Genomic DNA, 17,422 nt, shown 5'->3' with positions numbered 1-17,422 from the left:
ACATTCTATGCTGTGGATTTCTGGGGAATGAAACAGTTGAAAAAAAGAAGTAAAACTCGCATTAGATACCCTGCCACAGGTAAGGAAGGTAATTGAAAAAGGTCTCAAACAAAATGCCCCCTGTAGATTTTACTTACAAATGTATGCCATCAGCCTCCTCAGACCTCTATTTCCTGTACATCCTGTTAATACTGATTATCTGAAATCTGAGAGGCATTTTACGGTCAAAGAGCCTTTATCAGTGATTGGGGCTTTAAATGGCTTCCTTAGAGGAAAGATAAAAAGATAAAGAACAAAGTTAGATTTGTGCAAAAAATATATCTTTGGAACCTCTATGAAAAAATCAATACTGGTACGTGAGATAGGTCTCACGTACCACCTCACTGAGAAAATTTCTTAAGAGTCACAAAGAAAGAGTCACTAAGCTCTGTGTTAGGATTATTTGCAGGATGGAGAAAACATTTCTAATAAGTGATATAATACCTACGTAAGAAAGATTAAAAGCAATTCTCTACATACCCCACAACTGGCTTTCCAATAATCTATGAACACTAAGCGTCAATGCCACCCTGCCATAGCCTCTCCCACCCCAAATACCCATGACAAAGGTAACATCCATAGTGGAAACACAGTGCTTCCCCCCTCCTCCAATTATCTCCCCAGGGGCCAACAGAGCTAGATGTTTTGCTCTAGTATAGTCCCCATATCCACAGATCCAGGTATCTTAGAACTAGAAGCAGCCCTATTCTATCCAAATTGATATGGAGGACAGGGGGCTTCCCCTTTGGGAACAATTTCTATAATAATAATACTCTAAAAATTGACACATACACTGTAAAGCTAGCTTTGTGGTTTTGAAAATGGTAGGCAATGTAAAACGTAGAAGAATGGTGGGTTTAGAAAATGGAAGGCAATGTAGAATTTTGGAATTGTCGATCAGAGTTCAAATATATTATTACTACCCCATCCCCTACATCCCCCCCCCAAAAGACTATAAGGCTTACACTTGTTCTCTAGCATCTCTGCTACATAATAATAGCCCAACTACAAAACAAGTCATTTTCTTCTCTGAACCTTAGTTGGCACTCAGCCAGTATTTGATGGGGTGGTTTACGGAGGTTACACACAAGGCTTACCAATATTTGACAGGATGTTTTAAGGTGGTTACACACTAGATAATCTTGAAGATCCCTTTCACCTCTGACAGTCTATGATTCTAAGATAAACGAGTTTTCTGAGTTAAGTGAGCCTCAGAATCTTATTTACAGCAGGTTCTATGCAGAAGAGTTGTATATATCTTAACCAACTTAAAAGTAAACTTTGGGAACATAATCCATTTGAAGTTGGGGTCTCTCTGTATCTCATACAATATTATCTGCCATTTTTCTTTACATCCTTCTTACTGCAGTAAATATATATTATTGGGTCAAAATATTACTTGAAGAAAAAGAACACATTATAATTAGAGTAAGAAGGCAACAGGGGCCCCTGGGTGGCTCAGTCAGTTAAGCAGCCAACTCTTGATTTTGGCTTAGGTCATGACTTCAGGGTCCTGAATCGAGCCCCACCTTGGGCTCTCTGCTGGTGGAGCCTGCTTAAGATGCCATCTCTTCCTCTCCATCTGCCCCTCCCCTTCTCTGTCAAATAAATAAACCTTTAAAAAAAAGAATGGTAAGGCAATAAAATATTGCCTTTTCTTTACCACTAATAGAATCCTATAGTCATCTTAGCATCTTAAACTTTTTTTTTTTTTAAGATTTTATTTATTTGACAGAGAGAAGCAAGAAAGGAAACACAAGCAGGGGGAGTGGGAGCAGAAGAAGCAGGCTTCCTGCTAAGCAGGGAGCCTGATGTGGGGCTTGATCCCAGGACTCTGGGATCATGACCTAAGCCGAAGGCAGACGCTTAACAACTGAGCCACCTGGGCGGGCACCCTGGCATTTTCAACATTTTTTGAAGATTTTATTTATTTATTTGAGAAAGAGAGACAGAGAGAGAGAGAACACATGAGCAGGGGGAGGGGCAGAGGGAGATGAAGAAGCAGGCTCCCTACTAAGCAGGGAGCCCAAAGTGGGGCTTGATCCAAGAACCCCAGGATCATGACCTGACCCAAAGGCAGATGCTTAACTGACTGAACCAACCAGGCATCCCTGAAATTTTCTAATTAGAAGAGGACAAAGGCATTTCCCCTTCCTAGTCTTCTTCTAGCTTTGTTGCTTCCTCTATTACTGCAATTCAACAAGCTATGAAATAACTCAATAACTATGAAATAACTCTCAGGTGTTCAAATCTGGGAGCTATACAAAACATGACACTCCAGCAAGACACAGTTGGGCAGGGTGGCAGAAGACTTTAAGATGCCCCAATTATTCCCACCTCTTGGAATTCACACTTTGGTGTAATTCCCTCCCCTTGACTTTGGATGGGACTTGTGACTTGCTTCTAACAAGTAGAATATGGCAAAGGTGACAGGACATCACTTCTATAATTATATTACAAAAAATTTAACTTCCATCTTGCTAGCAGACTCTACTGATACTATCCCTTGCTGGCTTTGAAGTAAGCCACCATATGGAGTAGCCCACATAGCATGCACTGAGGGTGGCCCCAGGCTTATGGCCACAAAGTGCTAAGGCTCTCTGTCCAACTATCATGAAAGTGCTGCCAACTATATGAGTTTGGAAGGGGAACTCCCAGCAGAGCCCCAGCCCTGACCAACACGTTGATCTCAGTCCTGCAAGACACTCTGAAGCAGGAGACCCAGCTAAGCTATACCCTATTCCTGACCCAAAGAAACTATGAGATGGCAAATGTATCTTGTCTTAAGCCACTAAGTTTATAGTAACATTGTTACCTAGCAAATGATCATTACTACAGGCAGAAGAAACACACATTATAATTGGAAAAGGACTTTGAGGCAACAGAAAAACAAATTTGAGATAGGAAAGTTTGGGTAATAAAAGGTCACTATGGGATAAAGTTTGTTTTGAAATATTTCATGAAGAGGTCAGGACACCTTAAGTCTTTCAAGAATTCAGACTGGCAGAGAGGGAGAGGGGATAGTACACAGGAAGAATGAGTATCTTGAACACTACTATTTCACTGAGAAACAGTGGGAAAGGACTGAACAGATACAATGGGTCTAGATCACGGGAAGCCTGGAAGGTTGAGTGGGCTCACCTTTAATACTGTACGCATCAACAACACTAAAGTAAAGGCTCTTGAGCAGGGAAGTGAACATAAAAAGTGTTTGAAAGAACTTAATCCTATCACAGCATAAAGGATGGAGAAGATTAGAGATTAGAAGGCCAGGAATAGATAAGCTAGCACAACAGTTGTCCTGAGGTCAACAAACATGTGCGGAAAAGAGGCTCACACTCCCGAATAACAAAAGATGCGCAAATTAAAACTATAAAATGCCATTTCTTGGTTAACCAAATGAGTAAAAAAATAAAAACTAGTAATACTAGCAAAGATAAAGCAATCTCAGACATTAGCAGGAATGTAAATGGAACAGACTTTATGGAAAGCCATATTCATCAATAATTTTTATTAATAATCTTAAATTAATCTTAAAATATTTATTAGTGGTCTTAATCTTATCCTCAAACTTGGTAATTCACTTCCTAGAAAATATTTTAAGAAAATATATTTTTTACCCATTCAACAAACATTTGAGAGTATCTACTACATTCCAGGTACTAAGGATACAGTACTGAAAACAGACCTCACCTCTGCTTTCACAGAACTTAGAAGACACATTTAATAAATAATCACAAAATATATACGTAATTACATATATTATAAGACACAATGAGAATATTTTTATTTTTTTCATTTATTTATTTAATTTCATTTATTTCACAAATAATTTCATTTATTTATTTATTTAAGTACACTCAACACCCAACATGGAGTTCGAACTCACAACGTCAAGATCAAGAAGCACATGTTCTACTGACTAAGCTAGCCAGGCACCCCGTGAGAAAGTATTTTTAAATACCTGATTTAAATTGTGAGATCAAAAAAGACCTTTCTAGGAAATAACATTTATAGTGAGGACTGAAGGATGAGTAGAATTTAGCCACATGAAGAATGGGAGAAACGTTTCTTTCTGACGGAGAAAACAATACTCATTAAAGCATGAAAGAGTGAGTTGTATTCAAGATTTTAGAGGATTTATTTATTAACTTATTCAACAAATATGTATGGAGGTAGGTCCTAGTAAGTACCAGGTACTGACACTTACTGAGGATAAGAAATGGGAGAAAATAGTGATCAAGATCAAGTTGAGGCAGCAACAGACAAAACAGAGATATAAAAAAATTCTACAGCTATGGTAGGTATGGTAGCTATGGTAGTAATGAAGACAAAGATATATCAGGAAGTTAATGAAAAAGGAGGAAACAAATGCAATTGGCAGGAAAAAGAAGAGGATGGAGTAAAAGTAACAAACGCAAAGGCACTGTGCCTTCTTTAAGACCCAAACAGGATAGACTTACCTGAGAAAGGAATGTTCAAAATGTATGAGTCATTAAAAATATATATATTCCATTTATAGTTAGAATACTTACATGGGTCAGCACTAAAATGTTTACATGCAGAGGAGAAGTAGAGATCAAAAATAAATAAATAGGGGGCCCTGGGTGGTACATTTGGTTGAGTGTCTGGATTTTGGCTCAGCTCATGATCTCAGGGTTGTGAGACTGAGCCCGGGTGAGAGTCTCTCTCACCTTCTCCCTCTCCATAAACAAACAAACAAACAAACAAACAAACATTTATACTTAAGGTATAGCTACACTTGGGAAACTATTTCTTCTACAGCAATCCATGAATGGCTCCCAACTATGCTTAAGCACTCAGGGAAAAGTAACCACTTTTTTTGGAATAATAAGCAGGCTCTCTTTGCAAAAGACCAATATACATAAAAATTTGTGTGTGTGTGTGTGTGTGTGTATAGTGTATAGAACATATAGTATATAGAGAATATCTATATCAGTATATAGAAAATACAAGGATTTGAAATTAAAAATTGATTAAGTGAACTTCCATAAGGTTAAGTGTGAAGAGTGACATTTATACAAACCTTATGGTGACAATACGCTTGGAACCATCAGCAAGTTATAAAGGGAGCCATAAACATGAGTATGACCTCATGTGAGCAATAGATCTGAGGGAAGAGAGCTCTTTTCCTCCTATCTCCACCATTACCTAATTGGTAATATTTCATGTTTGATACATGTCACCAGCACTGAAGAGTCAAAATGTATTGGACAGCATAGACACTACCTACAACAACAACAAAAGATGTGGAATTCTGTACTATTTTGTAACTTCTAGGAGTCTAAAATTATTTCAAAGAAAAAGTTTAAAAATATATGGATGGGCTATCTCGGTATCAGAAATAACACAAGGCCTAAACATTGTGTTAATTCTATAAAGCAATAAAAAAAGCGATAAATGAAAATCCTCCAAATTACTCTCCGTGAGTCCAATTTTCACTTCTGTCAAGGGATGCAGGTGCTTATCCAGAATAAAGCTCATAGTCTGTGTTTGATATTCCACTGACCAACCAGACTTTTGAGAAAAATCACTTCAATCTCTCTAAATCTCTGCTACACCTACCTCACAGCATGGTATCATACGCTTGCCAACTATCATATGCTACACAAATATTCACTGTCATTATTTGAAATTTTATTTATTTAAAATGCATTATTCCTTCTTTCAATGGGGGAATATCTCTGAGATATGATTAACTATCTGGATTTCTTCAAGTTTGTGAAATTATCAAATCAATCTTATACTTTTCAGGAAGGGCCCTGATTTAACAAACAGATTTATCTAATAATAAATATAGCTACTATGGGGCAGCTGGGTGGCTCAGTCATTAAGCATCTGCCTTTCAGGTCATGATCCGAGGCTTCTGGGATGGAGCCCCACATTGGGCTCCCTGATGAATGGGGAGGGGAGCCTGCTTCTCCCTCTCCCTGATACTCCCCCTACTTGTGCTCACTCTCCTGTCAAATAAGTAAATAAAATCATAAATAAAAAAATAAATAAATAAAGCAAGCTACTATATCCTGGAAAATGCTTCTTAAATGTTATTAATTGAATTGAGTAACCCATTACTTTGGTTAATTCTGAAGACCTGTTTTCATTTATTACACTTGTCTAATCAAGTGTGATGGGACATTAATATACAGTGTGGACAAATATATTGACATCATACCTAAGATATGTTTGATGACATTTTCCTCACAGACATTAAAAATGAAGTAATAGCTCTCATGAAGAAAAAAGGCAATTAAGACAGGAATTTCATAAAATGCAAAAGATGAAGCCTGAGAACACAAAACAAATTTTAAAGTCTGACAAAGAAAATGTTATCCTTCATAAAATTGGAAATTGATGTGTACTGTACTTATAAATGATGCATCACAAAATGTTTCGTTAATCCATTTCATTTAATGTTTCAAAATCCATTATCATCCTTCTGTCCCCCATCAAGTACAATCTCAGGAAGAAAAAAATAATTACATTATTTCCTGAGTTAAAACTTCATGTACAATCTAAAGGCTAATGGGAAAAGAGAGTATAGGTAGAAACCTCTCAAATCAAGCCTTTACTCATTAAAACCTTAAGATAGTTAATTTTAACTTGGCAGCTAATTTTATTTCCTGGAAATGTATTTACAGACCAAAAACAGGACTAATTTGAGTGGGCAGTTAAAAAAATAAAAATAAAAACACCAACAGGAGACATATAAAAATAATATTCAGTAAGATATTATTTTTATAACAGTAAGAAAAGCAGGATTTTCTACCCCCCTTCATTCAGCCAACAGTCTACTCACTTCCGATGGGTGTGGTCCATGCCACTGTTTGGTATTGCTTCCAACTTGGCATTTTTCTGCCCACAGATATTTCCATAGCTGTCGTATCCTGACACTAGTCTCGCTGCTGCACCTGTTGCTATCGAAAAGCCACAAATAAATCCCTAGAAAAAAAAAACAACAGAAAAAACATACAAATAAACCAGTTCAATAACAACAGTCACTACTTGATACAATAATGAGCTTCTTTTGTCCACTGAAGGGAACAAAGAGCTATCTTTCCTTATTGCAAACACTATTCTACTGTTTTCCTGGGATTTCACAAAAGCAGCACAGAGAAGTCCACAGGGAAACACTATTTACTACCGTAACAAAACAAATCTTAAGCTCTGACATCATAAGATCGTCTACGCATTTTATAATTGTTAACAGCGGCTTCTCTGTATGGAACATCTGTGCTGTGCCAGGCTCCTACTAAGTGCTTACCAGACATTATCACTAATCCTCAGGATGGGGAAACTGAGGCCCAGAGAGGTTCAATAAGTTGCCCAACGCCAAAGAAGCTAGTAAAGATCAAAGCATTAAATCAAACCCTGCTTGTTTCATTCTTTACTTTTATTTGGTTGCAAAGGAGCTCTGTTAAACGGACAACAATAACAGATGAAAGAAAAAAATTCAAAGAAGAGTAGGTGTGTGGGTTTTAAAATTATCACTGGTGCACGCAACACTCCTGTTTCCTTCCTGCAGTAAAGCTGTATACAAGCCAAAGAATTATGCCATGAAACACCACCATGCTTTTAATACTGCAGACTCAAGGAGCGGGAGGCACTGGGTCTGTGTGCCACAAAGGTCACTCCATTTCATGGGAATAGGCTTCATCACAGTGCCAAAGGCAAATAAATGGTAGATGCTTCGGGAATGTATCATACCTGCTGAGTCAAGTATGCGCTGACCAAGACAGAGCAATCCAGCCTACACTCACTGCAGGGAGCAGGCATAACAGCAGGAAATAAGGTGAATCACTACTGATAAACTAAACTGGGCAAAAAGACTGGGGTTAGAAAAATCTTGCAATGTGGTCATTAAAAGGGTGAGTTCTTATTTTTCTTCATGAAGTGGCCAATGAAGGCAGGGATTATCACTGTTTAATGTATTCTAGCCAAATCTCATGAGTAGGACACATGTAAGCAGCTCAGCTAGATCTTGGGCCCATGGTGCTCAGTACAGTACCCACATGCACTTCCTCCAAGAAGAGTGTTTCTCTCTTAAACATACTTTCCTAAAAAGGCAAACAAACTCTTTTTTTTCTAAATAACCCCTCTAGTTTTATCTTGCAGGTGAGGAAAGGGGCGGGAGGGAGAGTGTGGCTCTAGCTAATAGAAACTGCTTGAAACTATGGCTTATAAAAAAGTCTACTCCAGAGCAGACCGAGTTGCTGCTGTCATGCCTTCTGATCCCTGCCAAGTTACGTTAAGTCTCCGTCCCTCAATTTACTCACCTGTAAAGTGGGATAGTGAGTGTATAGCTCATAAGAGCGCTGTATGGATTAAATGAAATAATCCAGTAAAGTGGTAAGAATCCTGCTCAGCACACAGAGCTCAATAAATATTAGCTATTATTATTGTTAGAAATGAGAATGTGTAAAGGAAAAGATCACGGGTTCGGGGTCAGATACACCTTCACTGATCAAAGGAATACTGATGACTCTATATTCTACCTGTGTGACATTGGCCAAACCTGCTTATTGCTCTGTGCTTCAGTATTCCCGTCTATAAATTGAGGATAAAACCACTTAACACAAAGGCTGCTATGAGAATCACATGAAATAATGCATGTAAGTGTCTGTTTCAATAAAAATGTTAGTACCCTTCTGCCTTCAAGAGCAGCTAACTGCTTGTACTAGGGTTAGGCAGAGGCTGGTCTGGACCCACTCATTCACCCTCGCCTTTTGCCCCCTCCCTCTCTCTGGATTTCTCCATGGAAAAAGCAAGATAGTTCCATGTCAGGACCTCAAGCCAACAGTAAAACATGAGATTAAAAAACATTTAAGCCCCTGCACACATACACATGTGCAAACCAGCATGCCATTTTAAACGTATCGTTGAACTTCCAATTAGGAAATCCCACACCGAACAAAACCTGGAAGTGGAGGTAAACATTAGGAGGTTTAATAGCTAACCTTTCCAACACAGTTCTTTAACAAGAAGAATCAGAGAATAACAGAAAGGGAACACAGAGAGAGCTGGATTTAAACCCTGGCTCTACCACTTACTACCTACGTGACTTTGATCCAATTACATACTTGGAGTGTTTCTTCCTCATCCCTTACAAAGCACTATCATCTATTTCATATAAGATATGAATGTCATGATGAAGACTAAAGGAGATAATGCATCTCTAAGCCCTAGCTGGTCTGGTACATGGCTGGTCATAAGACATGGTAGCTGTTAGTGGGAAATTTGAAGGATAAAGCCAGACTACAGAAGTTGACACCAATAACTGGGGACTAACCAAAAACTCCTTCAGTTCTCGCCTTTAGCACAAAAATTTCTAGGGGGAAAATGAGCGATATTGTCAGTAATTGTGACACTACATAGAAGCATTCAGACCACAATTACAATCTTTTTTCACTAGCCTGAAATAGCAAAGCCCTTGCATAATTAAAAGGTTATGTTCTTCTTTCACTTTTTATAGACATTTTCTTATGTTTGATAAGTACTTTGTGTTACAGATTCCTTTAAATGGTTTCTGATTTCCCTTTCTGACTATTTTTAACAGTACTGTTGGACATGTGAGTTTTCTTCTTCTTCTTTTTTTAATCATAAGCCACCTCACATCCCTCTGGGATGTAGACAGAGGATAAATTATAAACGTTACATATATATGGTAAAATGGGACACTGATGTATTTTCACACAGGCCACTTAAATTTCTTAGTTGCTTAGTAGCTTCCAAAGCCATTAGAGAAGAGAGGTTGAGAAGCTGCAGGGGAGAAAGCAAGGAGAAAAAAGTAAGCTAATAAGATAGGAAGAAACCATGACTGTTATCCCAGGGACTTCCCATACGGTAGAAGTACTGACAATGGGGAACTAGGCCAAATATAATTAAAAATACAATCGCCTTTAAAAAAAAAAAAATTCTGAAGTCCAAATGCGGGAAGCAATATAGTTTCATATGAGAAAAAAATGTGGTACATGAAATTAAAATAGGATGAGAGAAACTTTACAGAATGCACTCAATAATTTAATGGCTCTAAGCAGGGAGAGGAAGAGGCATTCAAGAGAAGGAAATCATATTAATGAAGCAAATGATAAGGGGGATGAGGAAAGCTTTTATACGCCTATAGCAGAGAGCGATCACGGCAGAGAAAGTAAGCCTATTAGTAAGGAAGAGAACCGTGGCTAAAAATCTTAAAAGGACTGAGTTACTGAAGCGCTTGCAGAACTGCTCTTTCGAGAGAGAGGAGGAGCAGACAAATGGAATCACGAACAGGAGGTGACTCAAGTCACATCAGGGCATCCGGTGGTATGGATCCCAAGCCAGATCTTGCAAACTCATTAAGTTCCCTATTGCCTAAGCAGGAGAAAGACAGTTTGCTAATTAATGAACTGTGCTCATTATTTCAATGTAAGAAGGAGGATTTGCTTAGATTCATACATTTTAGTCAAAAGGAGGGACATACTTTATTTCACAAGCATGTTTGAATTTCAAACCTGGAGACTTAACATGCAACTGAGCAAAGCAGAAGGCCTTAATTTTGGTTTTGGGGGGGCAGAAAAAAAAATGGGTCAGCCAAAACCTGTGTGGCAGGTGGGGATGAAATATGAATATGGCAAAATGTTTCAAAATAAAAACACAGGCAAAAAAGAACTTACTCCTACAGCTCTCTCCTAGGGATTCAAGAAAATATGCCCATACCCTTTTTCCTCAAATACTACCTCCTTAGCTCTATCCCTAATCCTCTACCTCTATCCCTAAACTCAACCAAAGCTTGGGAGTCAATCTCTTAATAACTAATTTGTCAAACCTCAAAGTAACATTTGGCTTCTGTTTCTCCTCTGTAGAACCCTGAGACCTGAAAGGCTATTAGGACCCAGCAGACAGGATAAGAATGTCTGATGCAGAGCTAATATTTATATAAACAAACAAAAAATTTAAACATTCTCCCAATCTTCCAGATCTCTCTAAAGTTTAATAGGATGCATTACTCTAAGAAAGAAGAAAGAAGCAATAAGCAAATATGACTGGAAGCCTAGAAGAATCCTGTCAATAAGCATTTATCGAGCACAATCAAACAGAAGATGTCATGCAGGGGATGAAAGAGTTATGACATCAAGTTTACCCTGAAAGACCTGACATGTTCTCAAAAGATCAGAATATAATGAGGTGTGAGGAAGCAAGATCAGAGAGGTTTAGTTTCACGGGCAGCCGGAACAATGAATAAAAGAAATAAAACACATGGGCAAGGAATGCTAGACACTGAACCCAGCTTGGCCTCAAATGATCCTTATGATTGTGGGGAAGTCACTTTAAATACCGAGACTCGGTTTCCCTACCTGACACGAGGCTTGAACTAGATTAATCTATAAAGCCCTCTCCTCGTCCCGAATTTTATGACCCTAAGGAAAAGTAGGTAGAGAGTAAAATGTTTCAGACTATACTTGCAGGAAGTAGGATAAACACATTGGGTCCAGCAGAGTGACCAAGGATACAACAAACAAGAGTGGATTAAAAGCAAATCGATTCAAACTTTAAAAACAGTTTAAATGGCAAATTTTACATTATGTGTATTTTAACATAATCCCCCCCCCCAAAAAAAAAAGGAACGAAACAAAGATTTGACAGAAAGGAGACAGGTATTTGGATCAGGTAACCTCGGGGTAATTTTTGGTGTGCTATTCCTACTCTCTGATCCTGCCAGAGCTCAGACCATCGCACAGATGACTAAACACTGCAGTCAGTCTTTGAGTCTTTCACTTTGTGCTGCATGCTCAACAATAGTTAATGAGGTAGAAACACTATGCGCTGGGAAAGAGACTAGTGCTATAAAATAAAAAAGGTCCTTGAAAGTGGTCTGAAGGGACAACATATGCAATGTCGTCTCCTACTCCCAGCTCTAGTCCAGAGCCTTCTCCAAAACTCCCAACTCTGCCTTTCCCACTGCTTATCTTTACCCACACCCTACCTCTCCCAAACTCATCTTCTCATTCCACATTTCCCCAGGCCACTTTCCTTTCCTCCATCTACCCTGTCTGCCTTTGTAGTATCGTTCCTTACCAGACCGCACATGTAAGAGTATGGAGTAGAGCAGACTCCTCGGTCTCCCTTATCCACGCCTCTGGCCATCACTCTTGCCTCCTAACTGCACAAGAGGAAGTAAGAATGCTAAACTGTTTGCTTAGAATCTGAAATCCTGACGAGACCACTTTCTCCTGGCAGGTGAAGTTAGTGTGTCCATGTTCCAAACAACAACTTTTCTATAGTTCCAACTCCAGGCAACAAAGGAAGGACTATTCTTGAGGCCTCGCCTTCTAGAGCTCTTCTCTTCCAGGTCCAATCCTGCCACTGTGTAACATAGACAAGTTACTTAACATAGCCCTGTGCCTCTGTTTTCTTATCTGTAAAATGAGAATGATGTTAACAACAGCAGCGACTTCATTGTATAGCTGTGAAATGTAAATGTTTCTGCGTCACATGCAGAATAGTCCCGAGTCCACAGTAAGCAGCGCCCGGTATCAGGAGTACGTGGTAGGGCGTCACCACTGTCCATAGTAAGCACTCCTATCAGGGCCAAGGAGCCCCCTCTTTCCTGCCTCATCTGGGCAGAGAGGGTCCAGATGGATCTCTTCTCTCTTCTCATTCATATCTCTTTCCCTTGAAACAGAATGGAGTCACACTGTCCAACATGGGAAGGATCTTGAGGCCATGCAGCCCACGTTTCATTCTACAAGTTGTTTTTACCAAGGAGCTCTTCACTGAGTATAATCAGGTGACTTTCTGGCTCCTAACACAGTGCTTTGTTTATCCATCTCATTCTTGTTCCTTCACGTACAGAAATTGTGGTTTGGAACTTACAAGCTGTGGTCAGATTTGATCTGAAAAGCCCTACTCTGAACCTCATACAAGAACCTCTTAGTCATCCTTACTCTGCTTCCCCCTTGTCTGCAACATCGATGACACTCTCTCCTCTTCTTTATCACGATGCTATTTCAGGTTTTCCACATGTTCCCTGGACTATTCCATCAACCTCCAAAGCGGGCCCTCTTTATAATGCGGTATAAACCATCTATAACATCGGTTACCAGGGCCATCCTTCTAAACCCGGTCACATCATTTCTTGCTTACAACCCTTCAGTGATTGGGGGACCTGGGTGGCCAAGTCAGTTAAGCGTCTGACTCTGATCTCCACTCAGGTCATGATCTCAGGATTGTGAGACTGAGCCCTGTGTCAGGTCCATGCTGGGTGTAGTGGCTGCTTGAATTTCTCTCTCCCTCTCCATCTACCCCTCCCTGTTCACCCTCTTCTAAAAAAGAAAGAAAGAAAGAAAGAAAGAAAGAGAAAACTCTTCAGTGGTTTACTGGCACCTAAAACAGGAATCCCAACCCTGGCTGAACACTGCAAACACAGAGATTAAGTCAGAATCAGAGGAGGGACCCAGGAAAGAGTATTCCAAATTCTAGCTGCTTCTGATAGATAATCAACTTGTCCAAAATGAGAACCACTTGACTGCTACCTTACTGGAAAACAGAAATTTAGAAGTACAAGGCTACATGCAACTTTTTAAAAGAACAGAGTAAATGTATGTCCAGTGATTTCAAAATATTGATAAAAGTTCAAATGCGGAAGATGAGCATGGAAGGCGGGCCTGGAAAAACCCTGGATGTAAGTTAGGAAATAAAGGTACAAATATTTATGAAGAGGTGAATGCGTGTAAGTAAAAAGATTAATGGTGAAGATGAATGAAATGAGACAAGGTCTTAAAATATTTCAAAGCATTACATAAATAAACATTTCAAAGGATAGGTATCAAGGAATGAGCAAAGAACTGCAAGTAAGGACAATGAATAAAGATTTGGCTTGAATATTCAGCCCCGAGATGACAGAAGAAGCAGACACCATAAGGTTAAAAGAGTATTCTAGTATCTAGTACTAGAACTAGTATTCTAGTTCCTATTCTACCTTTGCCACATATTACCAGTATTCTATTCTTGGACAAGCTAATATTTAACCTTGCTACACCTTGCTTGTAAGCTGGGGAGAAAACCTATTTCATAAGGTAAATGGGAGAATTTAATGAGATGAATACATACAAAAGCATCAAGCGTAGGATAATCTCAACAAACGTTTGATGAATGTTTCTCTGAAAAGAACGAAATCCTAAAGAAAAAAAAAAAACTTCTAAAAACCATACAAAACAAATACACAGAAGACAAAAAACTTTGTTCTACTGCTGTGTCCGTATGGCAACAGAACCTGGAAATTTCTCCAGTTCCCACATGGCAAAATGTGAGGTAAGCTCAACTGTATGAGACTAATCCATTAAAAAAAAAAAAAAAAAAACACATTCCAAAACAAGTAACACTATGCCTGCATTTAAAAGTACACACAGTGGGTCTTAATTACCATGGCACTGAAATCAAGGTTCTATTAATTACCATTGCATTAAAATGTGTTAGTGAACAGATAGCTCCTTACTCTAAGTCACTCCCAAATCAGCCTATCAACATTAATGACTGCACGTTCCCAAGCTCTTTTAGCATAGAAAATCAAAAGCACATGGAGTGGCAGGTACATGTTTTTATAAACATAATTTTGAAAGGTCAGCTGCCATCCATCTCGGGAATAATTCAGGGAGTAGGGAGAGTCCGTGTTAATTCTGTTAGCAAAAAAAAAAAATCTTTCCCACACTCGACACGCACACTGCATTTCAGGAACTACTCCATTAAACTAAGTAGACTCCTGAAAAACATTTTCCAAGTCCTAACTAAGTGAGGAAATGGGTATTCTGATGTCTTCTAAATATCTTAGGTTTCATGAAACTGAGCCATCTATTTAAAACGAACTTTCCTCATTTTACTTGCTTTATTATATCTCTTTAAAGTCGGCTGCTTTCTTTTCCTTTCTTCAGGTGTGTAACAGGTCCCTGCAATTATTCCTTTTTGTCGGGATTAGGGTGGTTCTGTGGTTTGCAAATGGTATTTGCAGCGAGCAGTTGCAGAGGACACAGAATCAGATTATCCTTAAAGAAGCTCTACAAAAGATATGGGGAAATGAGGCTTAAAAACACTCATACATTTGTGAAAAAAGGCTGCCAGAGGTATTTATGCTTTAGTTGTAAAGACTAAGAAAGAGAGCATAATACCCGGCTGCAGAGTCCCTCTGAGAAAGGGAAAAGGGGCTGGCAGAAGACAGCACTGTCCTGGAAATGAAGAGGGCAGGGCTCTGGTACCAGCTCTCCCATGAACTAACAATGTGGCCTTGGCATGGTCATTTCCATCTCTGGGTTTGATGCTTTCCATCTGAGGAATGAGGGGAATAAACCAGATGGGGATTTCCAAGCCTGTTCTAACTCTAGCTGGCTTTAAAACCCTGTTTTCACCTCGTTTTTCCCCAGCCCAGCACACCTGCAGTGACTCTCCAGTCCCTGAAGCCTGTGTCAGAAATTCTGCCGGGCAGGGTTCAGGTGCCATTTGAAAAAGCCCCCCCGACACTCTGCACCAGGGGCTCTGCTCCTCCACCCTCGACACCCAGTGGAAAATCACCAAGTCCCTGATCTCCAATGGAGAGATGCCACCCTTTACAGCAGGCAGCGGGGGCCGAGTATGGGCAGAAGCAGAGAGCAGCCAGCCTCCTCTCTAGGAAGAGCTAAAAGATGTCAGATTTGGAAACACTGTAGACATCCTCTGGCACAAACTCTAATTGTATATAAAAGAACACCAAATCCCCCAGGGGCACACTGGTGCAAAAACAGTCAGGCTTGTGTGACTGGGTTGGATACATACTCAGGACTCAGGGGGCAGGGCTCTGCTCAACACTCCATCAAGACCACAATTCACAGAAATTTATGTCTCATGATCTGGCTTTCTTAAATGATCTAGTCCAGGGGACAGTTCCAATCCTCTTAATTTTATCTCATGTATCAAGGGGTACCAAATACCAACAAATTGTATATGGGACAAAAATCACCGGCTTCAATGGTCTCCAAGGACCTCCAGTTATAAGCAATTCAGAAGGAGTTAAACATAAATCAAATAACAAGCTCCCTCTTTAGACCAGTTCCGCATCATTCCCCTGGATCATGAGGCCGCCAGGGTCTAAGGATCTGTGAGAGGGTCCTTACCATCCCAATGCAGAAGAGGATAAAGAGCAGCAGCCATGGGATGTCTGTACAGCTACGGTCCTCCAGCGGCTTCCATTCTCGTTTAGAGCTCTAATGGAAAACACACAGTAAGAGACTGGTGAGCGTTAAATGTGAAGTAGGAAGGCACAAACATACCACTTATTCCTAGATTGCTTCTTTTTTTTTTTTTTTTTTTGAAGATTTTATTATTTATTTGACAGACAGAGATCACAAGTAGGCAGAGAGGCAGGCAGAGACAAAGGGAAGCAGGCTCCCCACTGAGGAGAGAGCCTGATGTGGGGCTCGATCCCAGGACCTTAGGAGCATGACCTGAGCTGAAGGCAAAGGCTTTAACCCACTGAGCCATCCAGGCGCCCCCTAGATTGTTTCTTGCCTGACAAGTTTCTTTCTTCTTCTTCTTTTTTTTCTTTTAAGATTTTATTTATTTATTTGACAGAGATCACAAGTAGGCAGAGAGGCAGGCGGAGGCGGGGCGGGGGGGGGAAGCAGGCTCCCTGTTGAGCAGACAGCCCGATTCGGGGCTCGATCCCAGGATCCCGAGATCACGACCTGAGCCGAAGGCAGAGGCTTAACCCACTGAGCCACCCAGGTGCCACGCCTGACAAGTTTCTTACTGAATATTTTAAGATACAACTCAAATATGTGTCACCTTTCTAGAAAGTCGTCCCTAACTCCCACCGTTCTTCCTGGCCAGGCAGACTACTGACTGCAATGCCTTTTTTTTTTTTTTTTTGGTACCTCTATTATGGCATTTAGGATCCTGAATTGAAATGTGTTGAGCTGTGTCCCCAGAAGATCATGAGCTTCCCATGGGAAGAGACCTCTTCTCATTTCCTGGCATCTACATGACACTGGAGGGTCCAAGATATGTACTCAGTATGAGCTTTTTAAAATGAATAAACAGGGGTGCCTGTTGAGCTCAGTGGGTTAAGTGTCTGACTCTTATTATCAGCTCAGGTTGTGATCTCGGGCTTTTGAGTTCAAGCCCCATGTTGGGCTCCATACTGGATATAGAGCCTGCTTAAAATAAATAAAATTTAAAAGAAGAACAAACAAATTCTTCCAACTTCAATCTTTGTGGTAGCTTTCTCTTTGAGTGTCCAGATGCTAGACTTAAAGAATGTGCTTTACATGTGTCCTCTTCTAGGTAGAAAGCCCATTAAAATGAATTCCTATTCAGGGGTAGCTTCTTTTATATCTAATAAGATTCAGGAAGGAAAAACTGA

The 17,422-nt window shown here is 39.8% G+C and overlaps 1 protein-coding gene across 3 annotated transcripts in view; it reads right to left on the bottom strand.

Moving 5' to 3' along the window:
- The window catches only part of SLC44A1 (solute carrier family 44 member 1), a 194,810-nt gene that overhangs the window by 124,863 nt on the left and 52,525 nt on the right, over positions 1-17,422 (bottom strand). For all 3 annotated transcript variants that reach the window (XM_032860763.1, XM_032860762.1, XM_032860761.1), the window contains exons 2-3: positions 16,176-16,265; positions 6,857-6,999 (exon numbers count right to left, since the gene is read on the bottom strand). In XM_032860763.1, the coding sequence (XP_032716654.1) occupies positions 6,857-6,999; positions 16,176-16,265 (233 nt within the window). The remainder of the gene's footprint in view (positions 1-6,856; positions 7,000-16,175; positions 16,266-17,422) is intronic.

This window comes from Lontra canadensis, unplaced genomic scaffold (genome assembly GCF_010015895.1).
Source record: "Lontra canadensis isolate GAN:19392208 unplaced genomic scaffold, GSC_riverotter_1.0 scaffold19, whole genome shotgun sequence".
Classification (NCBI taxonomy): Eukaryota; Metazoa; Chordata; class Mammalia; order Carnivora; family Mustelidae; genus Lontra; species Lontra canadensis.
Note: the sequence above shows the minus strand (reverse complement) of the source record. Positions and strands in the feature narration are given on the sequence as shown.